Below are 26,923 nucleotides of genomic sequence, written 5' to 3'. Positions count from 1 at the left end.
TGTGGGTTTGACCTTCTGGCCTGCTTGGGTATCACTTATCAGAACTGAAAATAGAGTGGAGTTTTATCACTCCTTCAGAATAAGAGACTAGATTAATTCTTTAAAAACATTTTGTTTCAGTCTTTTAGAGATAGCCAATGACTACCATACATATATTTATGGGTCTGATGACCTGGTGTGATTCAGAGAAGACAGAATTCTCCCTACTTCCAACCCTACTGCTAATTATTATCTTGTCCACCCTGCCAGGCTGACGTGCCAGAATTATTATTATTATTATTATTTTTTGCGTTACAGTTTCATTTATTTAACTTACTGCTTTGTTTCTTGTTTAACATGATATTCCAGGTCAGAGATAACACATTTGGAATTCACATTTGTATCCACATTGATGGGAATATATTTTTATCTGGTCATTTGCAAGACCAAGTTTTAATAAAATTGTAGCATGAGGGATTCCACGTAAATGAGGCTCAGAAATGAGAGATATGTACAGTAAACAAATGACACATCAATACTGCCCTTGTTTTCTTTTTTTTGCTATTTTTATTTTTTATTTATTTACTTTTTTTTTCCACACATGCACACACACACACTGTAATTTATTTTTACAAGAGATAAATAAATTGACACCAAGCATTGTAAATGGATGACCACAACAAAAGCAATGATTGCAATTACCAAACACGAAACACACTCCTATTATGTCATAATATTGACTGCCCTTGTTTTCTAACACCTTCTCCTTTCTGTTAGAACACTCTGTAGACCTTGAAGACTTGAGTGTGTCCTCCATTTATCCACTTGAATGGACCTGAGGCCAAAGCATTGCATTTCAATTAGAATTTGTGTTTTGTAAGGGCAGGCTGGCCCTGCGTCTTCTCTGGGAGCTCCCAGAATTCCCAACACCAAATCAATATGGTATTGGAATTTGGCTTATTTCTTGGTGTGTTGTCTCTCCTTACACGTTTTTCTAATATCCTCTGATTTAGGTTGGTAGGATTCTAGGTTTCCAACAGTAACAAAACACTCTGTCACTTTGAATCTCCTCTGTTCTTAAATAATTTGCAACAAGCATTGTGAATCTCGCTGAAACCTTCAAGATATACCCTCAGCAGAAAGTTGGGTTGCAATTCTATTCTGTATTCCAGAAGGAAAAATTTATTTTCTAAATAATCATTTGGGGGTAATCAATAGTATGTATATATATACAACCTACTAGTTCTAGCCATTTTGAGGGCTCAAGAGAAGGGCTAGTGAAGACCAGTGATTACTAAGCCTTACCATGAACACATGAAATAGACTGATTCTTATTTTACAGATCAAGGAGCTGAGGCTTAGGGGATCCAGTGGTCATTATGTCTAATGGGCTACTGGCGTGGAGTTTGACACCATGTCTGTCCGGTCCTAACATACACCTCTTCATAGTACACGACACTCTGCTGCATAAGCTTTACAACACTCATTGCCTTTTCTAACTCAGTGCACCTAACCTAGCTTGCTTCTAACTTCACCAGAGGGGCAATCCCACTCTGTGCATTCACCTTCAGATAAATGTCTGCTGTAGACAAAGAGCACATTTTATTTTATTTGCAAGGAATGGGGCCATCTGAAGTTTTGTATCTTAAATATGTCAAGTACAGGATTCCACATGAACCACAGTCTTTTATTTGTTTATTTTTTGAGTGGGGGAGTTCATTTTCCAGCCAGGAAACACATGCCTTTTCCCCAGGTTCTTTGAATTCCTAATTCTCACCGGAAACTAATAGAAAAGCTCAACACAGGATGCCAACAGCACAATAATTAACTATCACCAGTGCTGATATTAAACCTCAAAAATGTGAACCCTGTACCTTCTATATATTTTTTCCTTTTATTTTTCACTGCACAGGGGGAACATCATCAAGACAGAAAGGCTTCCTAGGATGCATACGCTCCTTACACTTGAATGGGCAGAAACTGGACCTGGAGGAGAGGGCAAAGGTCACGTCTGGAGTCCGGCCCGGATGCCCGGGCCATTGCAGCAGTTACGGCCACATCTGCCACAACGGGGGCAAGTGTGTGGAGAAGCACAGTGGATACTTCTGCGACTGCACCAATTCGCCATACGAAGGGCCCTTTTGCAGAAAAGGTACAATAGAAACTTACGTTTTCCCCATGTGCTGTGTTTTAGTGCCTACAGGTTGTAGTTAAGTCATAGGAAACCCATGCCCTAGACAGTCCTCAAACAATCATTTACTCTTCCTCAGTTTCCCTCTCTTTAGAGACTCTGCATAGCTCCTTAACATAATTACTCATTCTTCTTGTGTGTGGATACTGGCAGTCCAGTTGAACTGGATGGATAGGGGCAGAAAAACACACCTGACGTGGCCTAGAGCCAGTTGAGCCCCGGGAGAGGTGGACTGTCATTTCTGTTGTACTAACCTTTCCAATTCCAATTTCTCCGTCCACAAATGTAATCAAAGAATCATAGAATCTAGCCCTGGAAAGTCCTTAGAGACCTTGGAGCCATTGTAAATCATTTTACAATACGGAGAGTGTAGGTGAGTTAGTAAAATCCATATCATGTATTTAGTAAAATCTCCCTGTTCTGCAGATGACATGAGTCGGGGTCTGAGGCTTTAAAAGTCTTGCCCGAAGATTCACATTTAGTTCCTCAGGAGGCTGAGAATAGAGCACAAGAGTCAAAATCCCTGCCCCAGGGACTTCCCTGGTGGACCAGTGGTTAAGACTCCACACTTCCAATGCAGGGGGCACACGTTCCATCCCTGGTCGGGGAACTAAGATCCCACATGCTGCGCCGTGCGGCCAAAAAGAAAAAGAAAAAAAATCCCTGCCCCAGTGCCTTTCCACACATCCTCCTAATCTTATGAATTCATTTCATTGATAAGAGCTAAATATGTTGGATATACACCTTAAACAAGGAATGATGGTTATGGTGTAAATTCTCTGGAGCAATTAAAAATAACTACAAACTATAAAAACTCATTATTCAGTATCCATACTTAGTATTTTTCAACTAGAAGGACAAAAGATTTGGTCTACTATCAATCTTCGCAGAATCTTTTAAAGTTTATTTTATTGATGGAAAAAAAGTTTGTTGACCAAGAACGTAAACAATATTTCAAGAGAAGCATTTAAACTATTAAAATAAAATGTTTTAATCACTTTGAAACACCATTTACATACAGACAATGATGGCAATTACAAATAATTCTTGTCAGTTCATGAAAACACATTTTTCAAGCGCACCCCTAACAAACAATGCTTTATTTTCATTCAACTTACTCTTGGAAGTTAAAGACAGCAGGGGAAAAAGCACCCAGTGTTCTCTTTGAAGGACTATAATTTAAGCTCTTCATTCATTGACACTGCCCTCCTCCCCAGTTAGTTTGAATTACTTGCTTGTTATTGCTGGGAAGCATTGAGCACCTCAGGAGAAAATTAATGGTAGAAATTATAGGGCCAACAGAGTGTCGGTCCTACATGGGAGTTCAAAATAAAAGAGATCCCACCCCAGTAGGCTCTTCCTGTGAGCTAAAACAAAGTGCTCCTGCATTTTCACCCTGGTGGAAGTCTCTGGAATAACTTCCCCTGAAATTTTGAATGCCACCCTTAGACTGGCCCCACAGGGTAGAAGAAGCAAATGCAGAATAAACACCACCAAACCCAGTCCCTAAAATATACTAGCATTATTTTACAAGATCTATACCCAGTGTCTGTTTGGGAAAAAAAATAAAGAAAAACAGTAGACCTCTCTGTATTTCTCCAGAGACATTATTCAAACATCTCATAGATCATCTTGCTCTAAATTGAACCTAATTTCCCATTGGTTCCTTTCTCTGAAACAATTCCTATTCATTATCTTCTGCCCATGCCACTGCATCTTTTGACTGTATTTCTTGAGATATCTGCTGTGCTCTCTTCCCATGTTTTAGTTTGACAGATATTTGCTTAGCCTTTTCAGTTTCCTTCATATTTCACTGTGAACTTTTCCCCCATCTCATAAATCTAAGGAAATGATTCCCTTTATATTCAGCAGTTGCAAAGTATGTGAGATGAGCGTTTTAAATGCATCTTTGAGCAATGCCGATTGGGTCTGGGAAGTGTGGCTTGGGACTCAAATGGGAGCCCTTAGCTCCAAGATGGTCCTGGATAAAGCTGTTCTCTGTTAGGGGAGTCTTTTATGTTAACTTTCCATGGCATATATATTTTAGGGGCTGCCAATCCCGGAAGTATCTGGTGTAGAATTAAGGACATTTGTCCATGACCAATGACTGGTCTAGAACCACTGTCTATTGACCCATTTTCTGTTTCTGAGTGGGATACAAAGGAATGGTAATCACAAACTAGCTAGCAGTTATTGACTGCAACATTTAGTCCTTATCCCCAGGCTAGGAGGGAAGAAGCAATATTTGCATTTAACACATAAAAATACTGACCATCACACTGGTTTAGTGACTGCTAGTAAATGTCAGAGCTGGAGGTTCATCCAGCATTTTTTGATTCCTTTTTCCTGTTTTTGACCCTAATTTTTGACCCTAATTCCTGTACAGGAATGTGTTAATAGGATTCAAATATGTAGGGTTTTTTTTGTTATTGTTTTGTGTATGTGTTTCTCTTTTTTTTATTTTTGGATGTAATTTACATATCCCAAATTCACCCTTTTCAACAGTACAATTCAGGGGTTTTTACTATATTCACAAAGTTGCACCACCATCACCACTCCATAATATTAGAATGTTTTCATCATCCCTAAAAGGAATCTCATACCCCGTAGGAGCCATTCACCTTTCTCCCAGTCCCTGGAAACCATTCATCTAACTTTCTGTCGCTAGGAATTGCCTATTCTGGATATTTCAGAAAATCTATAGAATCATACAATAAGTGGCCTTTTTGTGTCTGGTTTCTCTCACTTAGCATAATGTTTTCAATGTTCATCTATGCTGTGGATTTTTCAGTGCTTTACTTCCTTTTATTTCCAAAAGAGTATTCCATCGTGTGGATGAGCCACGTTTCGTTTATCCATTCATTAGGCGATGGACATGGGATGTTTCCATTTATTTTGGCTATTATGAATAATGCTGCTATTCACATTCATGTACATTTTTTGTATGAACTTATGTTTTATGTTCCCTTGGGTATATACCTACAGATGGGATTGCTGAGTCGTATAGTAATTACATGTGGTCTAACTTTTTGAGGAACTGCCAAACTGTTTTCAAAGTAACCTCTCCATTTTACATTCTTACCAGCCATGTATGACTATTCCAATTTCTCCACATCTTCACCAACACTTGTTACTATCTTTTCCATAAGACACATTCTGCTGTGAATGTGTGAAAGAATATATCACATTGTAATTTTGACTTGCATTTTTTAATGACTGATAATGTCAAACACTGTTTCATGTACTTATTGGCCAAGTGTGCATCTTATTTGCATGTCTGTTCAAATCTATAACCCATTTTTAAACTGGGTTATTTTTCTTTTTATTGTTTGGTTGTAGGATTTTTTTTATATTCTGAACATAACTCTCATAATAGGTATATGATTTGCAAAATGTTTCTCCCCTTTTCACTTGCTTGACAATATCTTTGAAGCACAAAATTTTTAATTTTTACAAGTCCAATTTATCTATTTTTTGTTGTTGTTGCTGGTGTTTTGGTGTTATATCTATGAAACCATTGTCTAATCCAATGTCAGGAAGATTTATGTCTATGTTTTCTTCTAAGTGTTTTGTAGTTTTAGGTCTTACATGTAGTCTTTGATAAATTTTGAGTTAATTTCTGTATATGGTGTAAGGTAGGGGTCCTACTTTATTCTTTTGCTTGTGACTATTCAGTTGTTCCAGTACCATCTGTGTACTTGTCTGTAGCCCACCTCTACCCCAACCACTGTCTGAAGTGTCTAGGTATGACAGTCATTAAAATTTTCTGAATTAAAAACTCTAAGTAATATATTTGGAATTCTATTTGAAAATACATCTGGAAATCTAGAAAAATAAAAACCAAGCTCATCATTCAAAGACAACTGTTAAAAAGGAGGTATGATTTTCTTGTAGCTCTTTTCTTTGCATTTAGTGTAGCTGAGATAATTCTGTCCATTCCATTTTATATTCTGAATTTTCTTTATTTCATTTCATAGGCATTCCTATATAATTCATCAGTTTTAATGATTGCAATATATTCCATCTGGTGGAATTGCTTCTGTGTATTTGACCTATTTTATCACAGAGCATTTTAGCGTAGCAGCAGTAGAACTCTGGTACCAGTCCTGCCTGTGTTCAGATTCTGACTCATCTACAGTCTACACTGTGTGGCACTGGTTATGTAATTCAACCTCACGATTCCTTGGTTTTCTCGTCTGTAAAATGTGGAAAATTCAGGAATTCTTCATGAAAGATTGTGATGGAAATTTAACGAGCACTTCACATAGCAATTGAGATAATGCCTGGCCTATAAAGTCTCAGTAAATGCTCTTACTATTGTTTTGGAATTTTAGATTGCCCCAAATTTTGCACATAAATAATGCTGTGATAAACACATGTATTGATTATTCCCTTAATAATGGAATTTCAGTGAAAAAATAGTATACATATTTAGGTAATTTAGCAATTGCCAAAAACCTGTTGAAAAAATTCTATAATATATACCTTCCTGCCAACTTATATTATTTTTTTTTACTTTTTATTACAGAAAAATTCAGTTATGCACTATAGTAGAGAGAAGGGTTTCAGAACCCTCATGCATCCATTATTTAGCTTCAACAACTATTAACTCATGATCATTTTTATTTCGTCTATAGCCTAACATCCCTCCTCCTATTATTATTGTATTTATTTATTTATTTATTTATTTATTTATTTGGCTGTGTCTGGTCTTAGTTGTAGCACGTGGGCTCTTCATTGTGGCGTGCGGGCTTCCCTCTAGTTGTGGCATGCGGGCTCCAGAGTGTGTGGGCTCAGTAGTTACTTGCCCCACAGAATGTGGAATCTTAGTTCCCCAGCCAGGGATCGAACCCGCATCCCCTGCATTGGAAGGTGGATTCTTAATCACTGGACCAGCCAGGGAATTTTATTATTTTGAAGCAAATTCCAGATATCACATCAGTTCTATAAATACTGCAATATGTATTGTTAAAAGGTGTCATAAAAATATGTATCCACAGGACTGTTATAGTAAGAAAATTTTAATAACTTTTTAATAATATGAAATATCCACTCAGCATTCAAATTCCCATTTCTTTCATTTATTTTCAGTTTGTTTGAAGTTATTCTAAATTACTTACAGCCTGACTGGTTTATATGGAACCGCTAGCCTATTCATTAAGGCCTGGTCTTTATACTTATTCTAATTCTAAATCTATTTCTATTACTATTATTAAGACCAGCTCTTGTTTATTGAGTTCCTACTATGTGCTGTCCCTTTACATCCTCTCTTCCAACCCATCTGCCCGCCACGAGATTGAATTCACCCCTGTTTGTGTATGAATAGCCAGCAGTTGATGGGATCTCATGAGAAAACAGGAGGAGGGCACAGACAGGGTCCAGGCCCATGTCAGTCTGACTCCAAGGCTGAGTGGGAGATACACATCCTCTCCAGCACCACTCTGACTCCTAGCATCTGCTCTGAGTTCATTACACACTTTAAGGCCTAGTCAATACCAAGCTCCTCTTTCAGGTCTTCTCATGCTGCTCCCGCCCACAGAGGCATTCAACTCTGGGACTCGATGTCTCTGTCATTCACACATCACATCCAAGGCCACCTTCCATCGGTCTTATTTCTTTTCATGTGTGTCCTGTCTTCTCAGAATCTAATCAGCACAGTTTCTCCCACCAGGTAGATACTCAAAGGATGTTGCTAATATTGGTTATCATGGCCCTAGAGTAGCATGATGGTCGTTGGTAATAGTCACCTTCAAGTAAAGATTCTTCTTTCATTTAGCCCAGTGGTTTCAGATGTTCAGATAAATCAATCAGAGAGCTTAAATATGATCAGAGAGCTCAAACTCTTAGATTATAAAAGAAAATAAACTGAGAGAATAATCAAAGCCAGGTGTTTTGCTGAATTTAGTTTTAGGTTGAAATTCACAATATCTAAATAAATAAAAATACAACTGGGGCTGGGGAGGAGGGAAGACAGAATTTGGTAGGACAGCTCTAGTTTAAAAAGTGCTTTTCATTTTAATTTCCTATCTTAAGTATAAGGGAAAAACGTAATATGAATGCCTGTATCTAATATACTATTCATGACAGAATGATCTGAATTATACTTACATTTGAACACACACATGAACATCCCATAAAAGCCATTACTCTGTTAACTAGGAGATAGTAGCTCAAAATGCAGACCAAATGTCCCCAAGGAAATTCACTTGAGAAAAGTGCTTGAATCCAGCTGATGATCAACTAGAACCCTCCTGTCACCCGTTTCTGCACAGATCTCTGTAATCAGGAGGACCAATGACTTTCTAACCTGCATGCAAAATGCAGAACACTTTCTCTGAATCTTTAGTGAAAAGGAACTGGTATTCCCAGTCTGCTAAGCAATATGCATAAATATGCAACTTTAATTTTTTTGGCACTGTGACAGGCTGTTACAGAATTTTCACAAAGGTAGAACAAATTTGCAATGGAATTAGGAAGCAAAAGCCAGGTTTGATTATGTTCTAAGTGCCACCAACTCAATCAGAGAACTTCATGGGGAATTGCGGATACTCAATCTATCATTCAGGAAAAAGAGAAATTAATTATGTCAATATAGATTCATGTGTTTTTTAACCAACAAAGACCTATTGTATAGCACAAGGAACTATACTCAATATTTTGTAATAAGGGAAAAGAATCTGTAAAGAATAAATATATATGTATGTATAACTGAATCACATTGCTGTACACCTGAAACCAATACAACATTGTAAGTCAACTATACTTCAGTTAAAAAAAAAGAAAAAAACTAGATTCATGTCTAATGTGCTGTTTTCATAGCAGAGGTTTGTTGCAGATCCAAGCTCTGTTGTTCTACCGAGGAACCTTTGCTCCATACCCTGATACTGTGTAGAGATAAAATTGAAAATAAACTTAAGAGCGGCCTTGATTCAAAGAAGAAAATATCCCAGCACTTGGATGCATGTGCAGTCATTAAACAGATATATTTTATGACGGGCATTAGTATGGGTTGAGGTTAAATTCTCTTCTACTATGGAGAGTCTGTGAGTTTAAACTATGGTGGTAACTCTCTTAAGAGCTTTAACATATCCTCTCGTTTATCTGCCCAGAAATATTGTTGAGGGAGGTGTTATGTTTCCCATTTGCCGGATGAGAAAACCATCTCCATGGGTTTGACTAACTTGCCTGGAACCACACAGCTAGTATGAAATCAAAGGAGCCTTCAGATCCAGTGGTGAAACTGGATCCTTGCTGATTCTACTGAACCAAAATGATAGCAGTTAGAGTGAAGATATTATACAGGGAGGATTGGGTGATTCCCGCTCCTGCTAATTGCATGTCATCAGTCTGTAGAGGCTTCCCTTCCCAATGGTGATGGCAGATCTATATCCTCTATGTTTTGCTGTAGGAATTGTTTCCCACGGGAATGCCTATTTGCCAAAGTCTTTGCTCTTTTTTGGAATTGAAAACCAATTCCCTAGATATTTAAAATAATTGAGTCCAAAGGGGAAAGGGGGAAGAGATAAATTAGGATTCGGGGGTTAACCTAAACACACTACTATATATAAAAGAGATAACCAACAAGAACCTACTGTATAGCACAGGGAACTATACTCAATATTTTGTAATAACCTATAAGGGAAAAGAATCTGAAAAAGAATAGATACATATTATGTAAAATTGAATCACTGTGCTGTACACCTGAAACTAACAAAATACTGTAAATCAAGGATCCTTCAAATAAAAAAAAATTAAAATAAAATAATTGAGTCCAGGAATTGGATACTATGCCTTTCCTACTCTTTCCACAGATTTCCTCTCCTCCATTTCCACGGGTCCTCACACTTTACCCAACACCGTAGAGAACTGCTTTCTTTCCCAATGTACTACTCTCAGTAGTTTTGAGCCCACTCAACACCCCCCTGACCCACGAGAAAAACATAAACCAGAATTGTTAGGATTTCAGTTTTGAAAGTAAGATAATCCTGGTGCAATTTCTCTCTACTATGCAGGAGGCCGGGACATCTCCTCTTTGCTTCTCGAGAAATCAGCCGGGCACGTGGTAGTTATTCCGCAGATACACGTGAAACCGGTCCTACATTTCACAGTGCAAATCTGAGCTCTCTCTTCTAGCCACACAACCTTGTTCAAGGTGCTTAACCCCCGGCAAGCCTCATGCTTTTCATTTGTAAATAGAAATGGTGATTTCTGCCACTTCAAAATTATTGTGGGAAGCATATTCTATACTTCATGTAAAAACTCTCACACAGTGACCCATGCATAGGAAACAATAAACAAGCAATTATGGCTCTCCTGAATACTCGACCAAATGTTTTAATGTGTGCTTTCCCCTCTGATATTTTGCAGAGGTTTCTGCTGTCTTTGAGGCTGGCACTTCAGTGACGTACATGTTTCAAGAACCCTACCCGGTGACCAAGAATATAAGCCTCTCTTCCTCAGCGATTTATGCAGATGCAACCCCATCCAAAGAAAACATTGCATTGAGCTTTGTGACAGCCCAGGCACCCAGTCTCCTGCTCTGTATCAACTCTTCTTCTCAGGGCTACCTGGCTGTCCTGCTCTGCAAGAATGGTGAGTTCTGTTGGCATGAAGCCTGATGGAGTGTTATTCTGTGCTGGAGGGCCAGTACATGCCCTCCAGAACTCTGCATAATTTCAACTTAATGTGGTCCCACCTGGGCAGTGTCTTTCCAGATCTCCAGGCCAACCTTTGATTGTGCTTTTCCTTTATGAGTTGCAATTGGTATTCAGGAGCCGTGTCAATTCACTGCTGAAGTCTCGAATACATTGACTTTAATTTGCTTCAACTGTGTAGCAGTCATTCTTTATTATTTATTCTGTGCTGGAATCCATTAAGTGTAAAGGAGAAGATCATCAGCGTATCTGAATTTCAGAACGACACTCGTCACATATATCCTGTCGTCTTTGCTGCAGGATCCTTTACTGAGGACTGTTAAAACAACTGGCATAAATGCAGGCTGTATTAATAAAAGCTGACTGCCTAGGTCTTAGAGAGAAGTAGTATGTGTGAGTCATAACCTTGTGAAGTATGGGGCTGGGTGCTGAGAATCAGATTTTGGAAAGAATGTGGACAAAAGGAAATATGTGAAGATTAGAATGACAAAGGGGCTAGAGCCCAATGAGTACAAGGAGGACCGCTGAAGGACATCAGTTTTGATGGCTGTTCGCAGAAGCCAGGTTTGCTCCTCACCCTACTTAATTCTACCCTGCAGTGATGAGGACAGTTTATGTAGTCATGACCAAGGACACTCAGATCGAACTCCTAGAGAACAGTTGGAACAGGCGAAGAGGGCAGATGTGGACATCCCTGTAGTATGGTCTCAAAGAACACTTTCCTATGATCGAGAATTTCTTTTCCCCTCTTGTAACTTGCTGTATAATGAGATGAGTTTGGGCTTTTGAACCAGCCACCACAAGGATGGACTATGGAGCTGGGGGGAAGCATACAGGAAACTGGGGATATACAGCACATACTCTGCCCTCTCTAGACCTTATGTGGAAACTTTAGAAATTTCTCTTGCTCTACTTTTACTTGGGTTTATTCTTCCTCGTGTCATCTTGTTTTCCAACTAGGTATGAACCAGATAATGAAGAATGATATGTGGGCCTCAAGCAAGGTTCAAAACTGGTGGACCTGTGGGTTGAATCGGGCCTGATTTACAATAATAATAACAATGGCTAACTCTAAAGGATTCATTCATCCTAAAAGCAACATGGAAGGGAAGAAAAAAAGGAGATAGAGAAACTAGGATAATGAATGGTCATCCAAGACTGTCTGGTCTTGAAAGACTCTGCAAGAGAAAAGGAAAACCTTATGGGTTATTAAGACCTCTAATTTATCAGCAGAACTCTTTATGATTAGGACCATTATAGCAACATGTCAGTTTTTAACTCTTGCCCCTAAAATGTCTCTGTAAGGTCAATAAGGCTGGCTGAGGGCACTGAAGCATGGATTAACTGATTAACCTAGGCCAGCCAGCTAATTCATGACACAGCTAGGGCCAGATGCCAGGTCTCTAGATAGTCAGCCCAGCAATCTTTCCTCTAAACTAGATCATCCTGCTCTGTTGGGACTGGATTATAGTCAGATGGTTACAGAGCACTGAGATGCCAGATTTCCCCGAAAGCACCTTTTGGGTGCGGTTCTGCAGGATCATGCTTATGGTTACAGACTGTGTAACAAAAATAACTATACCAGATTACATATATATTATTCCATATAGTCTATTATAATATAGATATTCAACTCTATGCTGGGCACTATTCTAATTAGTACAGAGCACTTAAGCCTCACAATAATCCTGTGTGATTACTGGTATTAATAGAATCAATATCTTAGAGTTGTAGAATCTAAGGCATATAGACAGACATTAAATAACTCACTTAAAATCCCACAGCAAGTAAGGAGAGAGCTGGGATTCAGTCTTCCCTCCCCAAGTCTAGTAGGTATTCTTGACCATAAGGGGTAAACTAAGAGTGTTATTTTTTGAAAGACAGCATATCTTAAATAACTTTAATTGGGAAGACATTCTTTTCTTTTTTTTAATTGAAGTAGAGTTGATTTACAATATTTTGTTAGTTTCAGGTGTCCAGCAAAGTGATTCAGTTATACATACATATATATCTTTTTTTTTTTCAGATTCTTTTCCCTTATAGCCTATTACAAAATATTGAGTATAGTTCCCTGTGCTACACAGTAGGTCCTTGCTGGTTGGGAAGGCATTCTTGAATTCTGCCTTAACCTTTATTTCCTTATACTCTAAAGCCTCACTTCATTGAAGGCTCTACCTGACCCCATAGGCATTTACATGTTGTAAACCCTGGCTAAATGCAGGAAGCAAGGAGATACTTGTGCCTTGTTTCTTGGTTTAAGCTTAGATCTCAGGGCTAGTGTAAAAGTACAGGCCTTGCAGCTCAGTCTAAGATACAGGAAATGGGTGTCCAAGCTGTGGTTAATAATGGGGTGTCCCGCATCCCCTTACTCAATCTCAGAGAATCACTATCCCCGCCCACCTCGCCCCAACACGATTGCTCTAGGGACCTCTTGTTGTAGTAGGTAGTGCTGGGGGACTCAGTGACTGAGGATGCTGGACTTTTTCTACCATCTCTCTCTCCTACAGAGACACAACTAAGATAAGTGCTCATTCACTCATTCTTCTATTGATTCTCTGGGTCATTGATTCTCTGGTCATTAGTCCCCCTGCACAGGATCAGGAGACCGACAAAAGTAAGCAGGATACAGGATACTGTGCTCTCTCAACACAATCAGGAAAAAGAGAGACTCAGACACTACCTTAAACTTTTTGAAAGATAATGTAAATACATGAGGGAATCCAGTTGCCCAGATTTCTCAAGCAATCTAACTAGAAGTTAGATTTTGCCTAACTTTAAGGATGAATCTCCTAGGAATTCAGAGATTACAACGGTAGAGTAAAATGCCTTGTGCGACAGTGAATTCCTTGTCATTGGAGGTCTTCGAATAATAATTGCATGATGATTTGTTGGAGAAACCATAATAAGAATTCCAGCAGTGGATGGCAGAGAAAAATAACCTCTTAGTTTCTTGGCAAGTCTTAGATTTCATGATTCTCTGTTCCCTTCCTGTGTCATCTTACATTTATATTTCTTTCTGCTAGGGCTTTATTTGTAGACTCAGAACTGCTTCTATAAGGAACTAAGAAGTGGTATTCTTTTTTAAAATTTTTTATTTTATGCTGGAGTATAGTTAATTTACAGTGTTGTGTTAGTTTCAGGTGTACAGCAAACTGATTTAGTTACACATACTCATATATCTGTTCTTTTTCAGATTCTTTTCCCATATAAGTTACTATAGAGTATTGAGTATAGTTCCCTGCACTATACAGTAGGTCCTTGTTGTTTACCTATTTTATATATAGTAGTGTGTGTGTGTTAATCCCAGCCTCCCAAGTTATCCCTCCTCCCCGACCTTTCCCCTTTGGTAACCATATGTTTGTTTTCTAAGTCTGTGAGTCTGTTTCTGTTTTATAAATAAGTTCATTTGTATTATTCTTTTAAATTCCACATATAAGTGATATCCTATGATATTTGTCTTTCTTTGTCTGACTTCACTTAGTCACAGAGAATAATACCTGTCTCTTTCATAAAGCTGTTATTAAGAAAGATGAGTTAATATGTGCAAAAGTGCTGCTTCTACTAGAAAATACTATATATATGTACACAATTATTATTACTGCAACTTTGTAAGTAGTAAGCCCAAATAGTCACTGGCCCAGACGTTTATTATTAGCCTCATTTTGCCCACAGCAATAATACCAATAAAAATGATCTTATTTCTCCCGGAAAAAAAAAAAAAAGAAGTGGTATTCTTACAACTTGTTCCCAGTACATTCATAGTATTAGGTCACTGACCTAATTCTCAGCGAAAAATATGGGGGACACTGAATTGTAAGGAACTAGAAATTTTTTTTTTTTTTCAAACATCTTTATTGAAGTATAATTGCCCCACAATAGTGTGTTAGCTTCCGCTCTACAACAAAGTGAATCAGCTACACATATACAATACGTTCCCATCTCTCTTCCCTCTTGCATCTCCCCCCCTCCCACCCTCCCCATCCCACCCCCCTAGGCGGCCACAAAGCACCGAGCTGATCTCCCTGTGCTATGCGGCTGCTTCCCACTAGTTATCTATTTTACATTTGGTAGTGTATATATGTCCATGACACTCTCTTACCCTGTCACATCTCACCCCACCCCCTCCCCATATCCTCAAGTCCATTCTCTAGTAGGTCTGTGTCTTTATTCCCGTCTTGCCACTAGGTTCTTCATGGCCTTTTTTTTTTTTTTCCCCTTAGATTCCATATATATGTGTTAGCATACTGTATTTGTTTTTCTCTTTCTGACTTACTTCACTCTGTATGACAGACTCTAACTCCATCCACCTCATTACAAATACCTCCATTTCATTTCTTTTTATGGCTGAGTAATATTCCATTGTATATATGTGCCACATCTTCTTTATCCATTCATCTGTCGATGGACATTTAGGTTGCTTCCATGTCCTGGCTATTGTAAATAGAGCTGCAATGAACATTTTGGTACATGACTCTTTTTGACCTATGGTTTTCTCAGGGTATATGCCCAGTAGTGGGATTGCTGGGTCGTATGGTAGTTCTATTTGTAGTTTTTTAAGGAACCTCCATACTGTTCTCCATAGTGGCTGTATCAATTTACATTCCCACCAACAGTGCAAGAGTGTTCCCTTTCCTCCACACCCTCTCCAGCATTTATTGTTTCTAGATTTTTTGATGATGGCCATTCTGACCGGTGTGAGATGATATCTCATTGTAGTTTTGATTTGCATTTCTCTAACGATTAATGATGTTGAGCATTCTTTCATGTGTCTGTAGGCCATCTGTATATCTTCTTTGGAGAAATGTCTATTTAGATCTTCTGCCCATTTTTGGATTGGGTTGTTCGTTTTTTTGTTATTGAGCTGCATGAGCTGCTTGTAAATCTTGGAGATTAATCCTTTGTCAGTTGCTTCATTTGCAAATATTTTCTCCCATTCTGAGGGTTGTCTTTTGGTCTTGTTTATGGTTTCCTTTGCTGTGCAAAAGCTTTTCAGTTTCATTAGGTCCCATTTGTTTATTTGTGTTCTTATTTCCATTTCTCTGGGAGCTGGGTCAAAAAGAATCTTGCTGTGATGTATGTCATAGAGTGTTCTGCCTATGTTTTCCTCTAAGAGTTTGATAGTGTCTGCCCTTACACTTAGGTCTTTAATCCATTTTGAGTTTATTTTTGTGCATGGTGTCAGGGAGTGTTCTAATTTCATACTTTTACATGTTCCTGTCCAATTTTCCCAGCACCACTTATTGAAGAGGCTGTCTTTTCTCCACTGTATATGCTTGCCTCCTTTATCAAAGATAAGGTGACCATATGTGTGTGGGTTTATCTCTGGGCTTTCTATCCTGTTCCATTGATCTATATTTCTGTTTTTGTGCCAATACCAAACTGTCTTGATTACTGAAGCTTTGTAATATAGTCTGAAGTCAGGGAGCCTGATTCCCCCAGCTCCATTTTTCGTTCTCAAGATTGCTTTGGCTATTCGGGGTCTTTTGTGTTTCCATACAAATTGTGAAATTTTTTGTTCTAGTTCTGTGAAAAATGCCAGTGGTAGTTTGATAGGGATTGCATTGAATCTGTAGATTGCTTTGGGTAGTAGAGTCATTTTCACAATGTTGATTCTTCCAATCCAGGAACATGGTGTATCTCTCCATCTATTTGTATCATCTTTAATTTCTTTCATCAGTGTCTTATAATTTTCTGCATACAGGTCTTTTGTCTCCTTAGGTAGGTTTATTCCTAGATATTTTATTCTTTTTGTTGCAATGGTAAATGGGAGTGTTTTCTTAATTTCACTTTCAGATTTTTCGTCATTAGTGTATAGAAATGCAAGAGATTTCTGTGCATTAATTTTGTATCCTGCTACTTTACCAAATTCATTGATTAGCTCTAGGAGTTTTCTGGTAGCATCTTTAGGATTCTCTATGTATAGTATCATGTCATCTGCAAATAGTGACAGCTTTACTTCTTCTTTTCCGATTTGGATTCCTTTTATTTCTTTGTCTTCTCTGATTGCTGTGGCTAGGACTTCCAGAACTATGTTGAATAATAGTGGTGAGAGTGGGCAACCTTGTCTTGTTCCTGATCTTAGTGGAAATGGTTTCAGTTTTTCACCATTGAGGACAATGTTGGCTGTGGGTTTGTCATATATGGCCTTTATTATGTTGAGGAAAGTTCCCTCTATGCCTACTTTCTGCAGGGCTTTTATCATAAATGGGTGTTGAATTTTGTCAAAAGCTTTCTCTGCATCTATTGAGATGATCATATGGTTTTTCTCCTTCAATTTGTTAATATGGTGTATCACATTGATTGATTTGCGTATATTGAAGAATCCTTGCATTCCTGGGATAAACCGCACTTGATCATGGTGTATGATCCTTTTAATGTGCTGTTGGATTCTGTTTGCTAGTATTTTGTTGAGGATTTTTGCATCTATGTTCATCAGTGATATTGGCCTGTAGTTTTCTTTCTTTGTGACATCTTTGTCTGGTTTTGGTATCAGGGTGATGGTGGCCTCATAGAATGAGTTGGGGAGTGTTCCTCCCTCTGCAATATTTTGGAAGAGTTTGAGAAGGATAGGTGTTAGCTCTTCTCTAAATGTTTGATAGAATTCGCCTGTGAAGCCATCTGGTCCTGGGCTTTTGTTTGTTGGAAGGTTTTTAATCACAGTTTCAATTTCAGTGCTTGTGATTGGTCTGTTCATATTTTCTATTTCTTCCTGGTTCAGTCTCGGCAGTTTGTGCATTTCTAAGAATCTGTCCATTTCTTCCAGGTTGTCCATTTTATTGGCATATAGTTGCTTGTAGTAATCTCTCATGATCTTTTGTATTTCTGCAGTGTCAGTGGTTACTTCTTTTTCATTTCTAATTCTATTGATCTGAGTCTTCTCCCTTTTTCTCTTGATGAGTCTGGCTAATGGTTTATCAATTTTGTTTATCTTCTCAAAGAACCAGCTTTTAGTTTCATTGATTTTTGCTATTGTTTCCTTCATTTCTTTTTCATTTATTTCTGACCTGATCTTTATCATTTCTTTCCTTCTGCTGGCTTTGGGGTATTTTGTTCTTCTTTCTCTAATTGCTTTAGGTGCAAGGTTAGGTTGTTTATTCGAGATGTTTCCTCTTTCTTGAGGTAGGCTTGTATTGCTATAAACTTCCCTCTTAGCACTGCTTTTGCTGTGTCCCATAGGTTTTGGGTCGTCGTGTCTCCATTGTCATTTGTTTCTAGGTATTTTTTGATTTCCCCTTTGATTTCTTCAGTAATCACTTCGTTATTAAGTAATGTATTGTGTAGCCTCCATGTGTTTGTATTTTTTACAGATCTTTTCCTGTAATTGATATCTAGTCTCATAGCGTTGTGGTCGGAAAAGATACTTGATACGATTTCAATTTTCTTAAATTTACCAAGGCTTGATTTGTGACCCAAGATATGATCTATCCTGGAGAATGTTCCATGAGCACTTGAGAAAAATGTGTATTCTGTTGTTTTTGGGTGGAATGTCCTATAAATATCAATTAAGTCCATCTTGTTTAATGTATCATTTAAAGCTTGTGTTTCCTTATTTATTTTCATTTTGGATGATCTGTCCATTGGTGAAAGTGGGGTGTTAAAGTCCCCTACTATGATTGTGTTGCTGTCAATTTCCCCTTTTATGGCTGTTAGTATTTGCCTTATGTATTGAGGTGCTCCTATGTTGGGTGCATAAATATTTACAATTGTTATACCTTCCTCTTGGATCGATCCCTTGATCATTATATAGTGTCCTTCTTTGTCTCTTGTAATAGTCTTTATTTTAAAGTCTATTTTGTCTGATATGAGAATTGCTACTCCAGCTTTCTTTTGATTTCCATTTGCATGGAATATCTTTTTCCATCCCCTCACTTTCAGTCTGTATGTGTCCCTAGGTCTGAAGTGGGTCTCTTGTAGACAGCATATATATGGGTCTTGTTTTTGTATCCATTCAGCCAGCCTGTGTCTTTTGGTGGGAGCATTTAATCCATTTACATTCAAGGTAATTATCGATATGTATGTTCCTATTCCCATTTTCTTAAATGTATTGGGTTTGTTATTGTAGGTGTTTTCCTTCTCTTGTGTTTCTTGCCTAGAGAATTTCCTTTAGCATTTGTTGTAAAGCTGGTTTGGTGGTGCTGAACTCTCTCAGCTTTTGCTTGTCTGTAAAGGTTTTAATTTCTCCATCGAATCTGAATGAGATCCTTGCTGGGTAGAGTAATCTTGGTTGTAGGTTTTTCTCCTTCATCACTTTAAGTATATCCTGCCACTCCCTTCTGGCTTGCAGAGTTTCTGCTGAGAGATCAGATGTTAACCTTATGGGGATTCCCTTGTGTGTTATTTTTTTTCCCTTGCTGCCTTTAATATGTTTTCCTTATATTTAATTTTTGACAGTTTGATTAATATGTGTCTCGGCGTGTTCCTCCTTGGGTTTATCCTGTATGGGACTCTCTGTGCTTCCAGGACTTGATTAACTATTTCCTTTCCCATATTAGGGAAGTTTTCAACTATAATCTCTTCAAAAATTTTCTCAGTCCCATTCTTTTTCTCTTCTTCTTCTGGTACCCCTATAATTCGAATGTTGGAGTGTTTAATGTTGTCCCAGAGGTCCCTGAGACTGTCCTCAGTCCTTTTCATTCTTTTTTCTTTATCCTGCTCTGTAGTAGTTATTTCCACCATTTTATCTTCCAGGTCACTTATCCTTTCTTCTGCCTCAGTTATTCTACTATTGATCCCATCTAGAGTATTTTTAATTTCATTTATTGTGTTCTTCATCATTGCTTGGTTCTTCTTTAGTTCTTCTACATCCTTGTTAAATGTTTCTTGCATTTTGTCTATTCTATTTCCAAGATTTTGGATCATCCTTACTATCATTATTCTGAATTCTTTTTCAGGTAGACTACCTATTTCCTCTTCATTTGTTAAGTCCAGTGTGTTTTGAGCCTGCTCCTTCATCTGCTGTGTGTTTTTCTGTCGTCTCATTTTGCCTATCTTACTGTGTTTGGGGTCTCCTTTTCACAGGCTGCAGGTTCGTAGTTCCCGTTGTTTTTGGTATCTGTCCCCAGTGGCTAAGGTTGGTTCAGTGGGTTGTGTAGGCTTCCTGGTGGAGGGAACTAGTGCCTGAGTTCTGGTGGCTGAGGCTAGATCTTGTCTTTCTGGTGGGCACGTCCACGTCTGGTGGTGTATTTTGGGGAGTTTGTGGCCTTATTATGATTTTAGGCAGCCTCTCTGCTAATGGATGGGGTTGTGTTCCTGTCTAGCTAGTTGTTTGGCATAGGGTGTCCAGCACTGTAGCTTGCTGGTCGTTGGGTGAAGCTGGGTCTTGATGTTGAGATGGAGATCTCTGGGAGATTTTTGCCGTTTGGTATTACGTGGAGCTGGGAGGTCTCTTGTGGACCAGTGTTCTGAAGTTGGCTCTCCCACCTCAGAGGCACGGCCCTGATGCCTGGCTGGAGCACCAAGAGCCTTTCGTCCACACAGCTGTTATATAGAAGGCAACACGCGAGCGCCTCAGAATCCGGTATTTTTTCCATAAGCTTCTTTGCCGTAAATCTAGAAATATTTTTAACACAACTTTGATACATTTCAGTGGAAAATATACCTCTGAAAATATTAATGGAAGTAAAGAATACTTACAGATTGAAAAAAAAAAGATTAGGAGGGCAAAGACAGTAAAGAGTTAACTTGGGAAAGTCTCTGGAAGGGATTTTTAAAACTTTTTTATTGAAGTATAGTTGATTTACAATATTGTGTTAGTTTCAGGTGTACAGCAATGGAAGGGATTTTATAATGAGATTGATTCACACCTCTCTGATGTGGAGGGAAGAGTTTTCTGTTAGCACAGCTTTCTTAACCTTTCTTTGATTTAAGACACCTTTGGGAATCTGGTGGAAATTAAGAGAGGGTTACTCTTAAAAGGAGCCTTTTTTGTTCTCCCCAAGAGGAAGAAAATGCCCACGGCCATATCATACATAAAATGGCTTCAGTTTCAGCCCTCTGGGTTAAGAAGCCAGGGTGTGGAGACATGGCTTGCAAATATATTTAATAAGGCGGCCCAGGCTGGAGGAGAAAGAGCAAAGGGATGCAAAGCCGTGCTTGTGAATCTCTCCCTGACAGGGTGTGATCTGGCAGGTTTGGAATTCTTCTTTGTCCTTGATCATCGTTCTTGAATTTTCTCCAATTAGACACTCAGGTTAAGCCACTGCTGTCTTTTCAAATGAAAACAGGTTCTTCCTAAAGGAAGAAAAGGATTTTAATTTCTGAGATGGAAGAACAAAGGCAGAAAGGGAGACATTTTGGGGTCAGAGAGTCCTTAGGAAAGAGAAGGCAATTGTGCTTCAAGAACCTGGGGTTTGTGACCATAGGCAACTACTCAGAGGCACGGCAATTGGAGGAGAAGGGGCCATTGAAGGAGGAAAATGGTCTAGAGAAGGAGATGAGAATGTTCAAAAGAGACACAACTTTCAGAGCATTTTATTGAGTGATGGCTCTGCCTTCCCCACAGTATGGGGCAGCTCTCCTTCATGCTTGTCATTTAACAAATATTCACAGAGCATCTCATGTGGCAGGCACTATTGCATGTGCAGGAGAGACGGAGATAGACTGGATCCTGTCCTGCCTTTAAGGAATCTAGTCTGGTGACAAAGATAAAAGCAAGTAAGGCAACAAAGTATCATCAATACTAGCATAGAGGTCTGTTCCAGGTAGAGTGAGCAAGTCTTTCTGGGAGGGAGGGTCAGAAAATTCTTAATGGAGAGTGACCCTTGAATTAGTCCCTGAAAGATAAGTCAGTGTTCTCTACCTGGATATTATATATTTTTAATAAAATAAGTTGTTTCTTTGATTGGTCCTCATTTTCTCCTTTTTATTCCCATCACATATGAAATATGTTTTTTTTTTTTTTACCAATCAATTCCCTTTTCTACTCTTTTATCATCTGTCCTTCTTGGCTCCCTGATGGTAGAAATTTTAAAAAAAAATTAAATTTAGAATATGTGATCATCCTAAGACCATCAATCGAGGGTGAAATCACTTGGGTACAAAATCCAAACAGGATTCCCGGTCACCTTCCCTCGCGGCTCCTCAGCTGCCTTCCAGCACCAAATGGTACGTCTGACTTTGCTTCAGCATTTTCTTTTTATCAGTCTTTTTTTTTTTTTTTTTACCATATATATTCATAAGATGCACTGTCTGCATTTGTGATTGCACATACCTTGGAGGAAATAGTGATGAACCCAGACACTTCGCCTGTGGAACAGACTGACTCAAGGGAGACAGCAATGAAGAGGAATCCAGAGAGGGAGTGTCTACAAAGTACAATCCTCAACAGCTGTTTTCTCACCGGAGACCTTCAAAGGTTCACGCTGCCCCCATCACTCCCTCTCTGACCCTGGCACATGCTTGAGATCCTCAGAGCCACAGAATCCTGATAAACAGCCTGAGAAAAGCATGCCTCAGAAGGCGTGTCTCCTTGGCCTTACTAAGCCCTGATGACTTTTGTCTCTGGGCTTGTATCAAACAACACTTTGCTGCTTGGAATTTAAAATTCCCATGTCTTTTGCTAGCACCCAGACTTTGTTTAGGTTGGTTCATTTCCTACATTTCTGAGCTTTCCAATCATCTCTTGCTCAGGGACACTGGGTCCTGCTGGACTTCTGTCCTCCACTTCACAAGAATATGGCTATGACACAATGTGACCTTGAGAGGTCACCTTTCCCTCTAGAGGAAGGACAGTGATACGGGCAGAAGGAAATGGCATCCCCAGTACCATCACTCAGTTAGTCCACCAAGCTGAGGGGTGGGCCTGAATGGAGAAATGCAGGCATGATGAGTAAGACTGGATGTCGGTCATCTTTCCTCTTTCTCTACTCCTTGTTGTGGGAGATCCTTTATTCTGTGGTGTGCTCACAGGTCCTTGACGATTCTTGTGGACTGAATCATGTCCTCATCAAACTCATATGTTAAAGCCCTGACTTTATTGTGTCTGTATTTATAGTAAGGAGGTAATGAGGTTAAATGAGGTCATAAGGGGGAACCCTGATCTGATAGGGTTAGTGCCATCATAAGAGGAGACACCAGAGCTTGCTGTCTCTGTCCCTCTCTGTATTTCCATCTCTGCCATGTAGAAATACAGTGAGAAGGTGGTCATCTGCAAACCAGGAGAAGAGCCCTCACTAGAGATTGAATTGGCCGGCACCTTGGTTTTGCTGGCCTCCAGAACTGTGAGAAAATAAAGTTCTGTTGTTTGGGTCATTCAGTCTACAGTATTGTGTTATAGCAGCTCAATCAGGCTAAGACAAAGATCAAATGGGATCATGCAAGAGGATGTGCTTCACAGATTGTAAAGTACAAAACACGGTATATATTTTCTTACTGATGATAATAAAATAATATGAATTATCTGCATGCTTGGGTGATCAGAGCATGCGTGTGAAATGCAGGTTTCAGGATAACTGGGATGCAATTTGAATACAAAGAGAACATAAACATTGCCCATTCCCTGGAGGCAGAGCACCTAATGAGGGGGACATTCCCCCAGGAAGGAGAAAGATGAGATATAGGGTGCCCACCCTGCACATGAGCTGCTGTCAGCAGGCACAGGCAGCAGCTTTTGATGTACAAAAACACGACATGGAAAAAAAAAAATTTTATAACCTTAAGAATGGCTTTTTCTCAAATGCCCTCTGAATCAGACCTTTGGGAAACTTGTCCGATGTTTCTAAAATAAGACAGAGAAAGGGGGGAAAAAAAAAGAGCAGGGTATATGCAGAAGACTAATGAACTGTTGAAGAGGTCTGCTCCCTGCAAGGCCAGGCTCAGCAGGACACAGCTGGGGAGACTCAGTTAAGCACTTGGGAAATGCCCCCCTTCAAGCCCAACCCGTCTGGCTATGGAGTAGGCTGGGCAGCATGTGCCAGCGTCAAGGAAACCAAAATAGGGGGACAGTAGCTACTGACTCGGTGTTCCAAGCCCCTGAGAGAAGAGTGGTAATCAAAGACTAGTATGGAAACAAGGTGAACAAAAATAACAAAGTATAATTCAATCTATGCACATCAATTGAATACCTACTGTATTCATTGGCTGGGGCGCCATAACAAAATGTCACAAACTGGATGCCTCCATCTACAGAAATGTATTTTCTCACAGTTCTGGAGACCGAACGTCTGAGATCAGTGTGTCAGCAGGGTTGGTGTCTGGTGAGAACTCTTTCCTTGGGTTGCAGACATCTCTTCTGGAAAGAACATTCTTCCTATTAGATCAGAGCTCCACCCTTATAACTTCATTTAACCATAATTACTTCCTTAGAGGCTCCATCTCCAAATACAGCCACACAGAGGGATAGGGTTTCAACATATGAATTCGAGGGGGATACAAACATTCAGTCCCTAATACCTATCATGAGCTGGATGCTATCCTAGGTGCTGAGAATAGAAACATGAATATCGTGTAGTTGGCTTCCGGGAGATTCTTGAGGTTAGTTTCCATATACAATTGATCTTTGTAATGTTAGCATCTAACAGAGTACCTAGCACATAGTTGGCCTCAGTATTCTTGGACGGAATTCTGTATTTTGAATCTAGTGGGAGAAGGATGTATATACCTAGTGTGGGAACACCCTCCACGCTCCATGAAAAGACTTGATAGGAGTACAGTGGGGCCATATTGGGGGGAGAGGGCAGCTCCTCCCAGGGCATCACAAAAGACACCATAGTGAATAGGCACATGAATATACATTCTGTTCATTGAGTAGTAATGTCCTCAAAAATGTTCTTCCTGAGATTCTGCTCTGTCCCCTGTAATACACGTGTGAGAGGCAGTGTGTTTGGGCAGTGGGGTTCTGTGGCGCTGGCTTGCTTTGATTTTCTTTTCTGAAGGCCTTTGAGGTCTTCTCACCTTGTACTTTCCCAGTTTAAACAACTCTTCAGAAATGTTCCAGGAATTGAGCAACTGTTCGTTATTGCAACAAGACCGGTTGCTTACAACTGTCATGTGTATGTAGTGTGAGCATCATGAGAAACTATCATCTGCTTTTTTGGTAAGGAGAGAAAAGGCCTGCCCTCGGTGCCTTGGTTTCTTCATCTGTAAATTTGGGATAATTGCAGCGGTCAAGGGCCTCACAGCAGTGTTGTTAAGGATTAATGAGATCCTGTTTGTAAAGGGTCTTAAGGAACTCAGATGAAAGATGTGGGATAAATACAAAGAAGGGTTATTACAAAACAGACCAAAGAGCTGGCTGGTGACTAAGCCACCTTGATTTTCTTTTTTAAAGCCTGATGGAGAGAGTAGGGGTGTAGGGGTGCTGAATATTTAGCTTTTGGACTAGAACTCTAATTAGAGGCTTAAGGATTAACAAAGTAGTTGAAGTCTGTGTGCAGAAAGCTTTTCTCAGAAAAAAAGACATGTTTTTATTCTCCTTGGACCACTTGAGCCGCCAATACTTTTATCTCGAGATGTGGAACAAATTTCAGCAGAAGGCCGCAGCCCAGGGCACGTTCAGTGTTCTGTGCTGTTAATTGCCTTTTGTGCAGCAAGTCAGGCTTGGATTATCATGATTGCTCTTAATTTAAAGTTATTGAAAATGTGTTTCCACTTTCATAAGTAGCTTGACCTCTTGATGCCTAGAAATGAAGGCTCTGAAAACCGGATCCTCTAGCTAGCACTGCAGTGGGGTTCTAAACCTTCGGGTCCAGTTTAAATTCCCGCCACCACCCACAGGAGACTTCCCTCGACCTCTTAGCTAGAAAACAGTTAATAGCAGCCAATATTATAAAGTGGGTCATGTGTGCCAAGCTGCAGGTTTAGCACTCTGCATACGTTCATTCGTTCAGTTCTCACACAATGGCTATGGGGTCAGTGCCAACATTTCCCCATTTTACAGATGAGGATACTTAGGCACAGAAAGGTTAAGTGACTTGTTCAAATTCACGCAGCTGAGCCAGTGTGGCTGAAAATTGAACTCTGCTAGGCTCACTTTTTATCTTGTTAACTATTCTGCTCTATGCTCTGACCTCTCCTTGTATTGTGTGTACTACTCTCATGGAACCTGTCAGTTTCTCCTTGGTGTTTGCGTTAGCTTTCACGTAGTGTGTGTGCTCTGTCAGGAATGCCATGTTCACTTCACAGTGCCTAGCTTATGGAACCCTATTTAAAAGGTGGGCCGGACATGGATGGACCTAGAGATTATCATATTAAGTGAAGTAAGTCACACAGGGAAAGACAAATATCATATGATATTGCTTATATGTGGAAACTAAAAAAAATGATATTAATGAACTTATTAATAAAACAGAAATAGACTCACGGATGTAGAGAATGAACTTATGGTTACGAGAGGAGATGGGGGAGGGATAATTAGGACTTTGGGATTAACATATACACACTACTATATATAGAACAGATAAAAAACAGAACCTACTCTATAGTACAGGGAACTATATTCAATGTCTTGTAATAACTTATAATGGAAAATAATCTAAAAAAGAATATATATACACATATATGTGTGTATATATGTATGTATATATATGTGTGTGTATATATATATATATACACATATATATATATAACTGAATCATTTTGCTGTACACTTGAGGCTAACACAACATTGCAAATTAACTATACTTGAATTAAAAATAGTAATTAAAAAAATTAAAAAGGTGGGCCAGACAGAAATGATGGGGAATAATACGAGTGCTAAAACCCCATTGGAATATTTAGAAAAGCATTGCTAACAAAAGAGGTTGCCAGATATCTCTTATATTTAGCAACTTGCACTGCAGTGCACATTGAAGCACACAGGGCTATCGAGTGGGAAAAAATAGCATTCCTTATTGATGCCAATTTCTGCAATGCAAGTTGCAGGGACTAGCTCAAGCCCCCAGCTCTGAGACTAGCCAGCTAAACTTGGCAGTCACTCTCAATTGAAATTTTGAAGTGAAATAGCACATGGGGGAGTGCTCCTTTCTCAGAACAAGTGACTTTACAATGATTAATAGGGCTCAGCAAAAATTTAGGGGTTCAGAAAATTCACATGTAACAAAGGCATGTTCTTATTTAAACGTGGAGGACGAAGGCACAAAGTTATTGTCACTCTGTCTTAAAC

General features: G+C 39.2%; 1 protein-coding gene across 2 annotated transcripts in view; it reads left to right on the top strand.

Annotated features, from left to right (window-relative positions):
* CNTNAP5 (contactin associated protein family member 5) overlaps positions 1-26,923 on the top strand; it is an 881,311-nt gene that overhangs the window by 753,259 nt on the left and 101,129 nt on the right. For both annotated transcript variants that reach the window (XR_009009129.1, XM_007169254.3), the window contains exons 18-19: positions 1,892-2,131; positions 10,538-10,762. Coding sequence is in view for 1 of the 2 variants with exons in the window: in XM_007169254.3 (XP_007169316.3) it covers positions 1,892-2,131; positions 10,538-10,762 (465 nt within the window). In the remaining variant the exon portion in view is untranslated. The remainder of the gene's footprint in view (positions 1-1,891; positions 2,132-10,537; positions 10,763-26,923) is intronic.

Source organism: Balaenoptera acutorostrata, chromosome 8, assembly GCF_949987535.1.
Source record: "Balaenoptera acutorostrata chromosome 8, mBalAcu1.1, whole genome shotgun sequence".
NCBI lineage: Eukaryota > Metazoa > Chordata > Mammalia > Artiodactyla > Balaenopteridae > Balaenoptera > Balaenoptera acutorostrata.
This window is presented reverse-complemented; position numbering and strand designations above follow the sequence as displayed.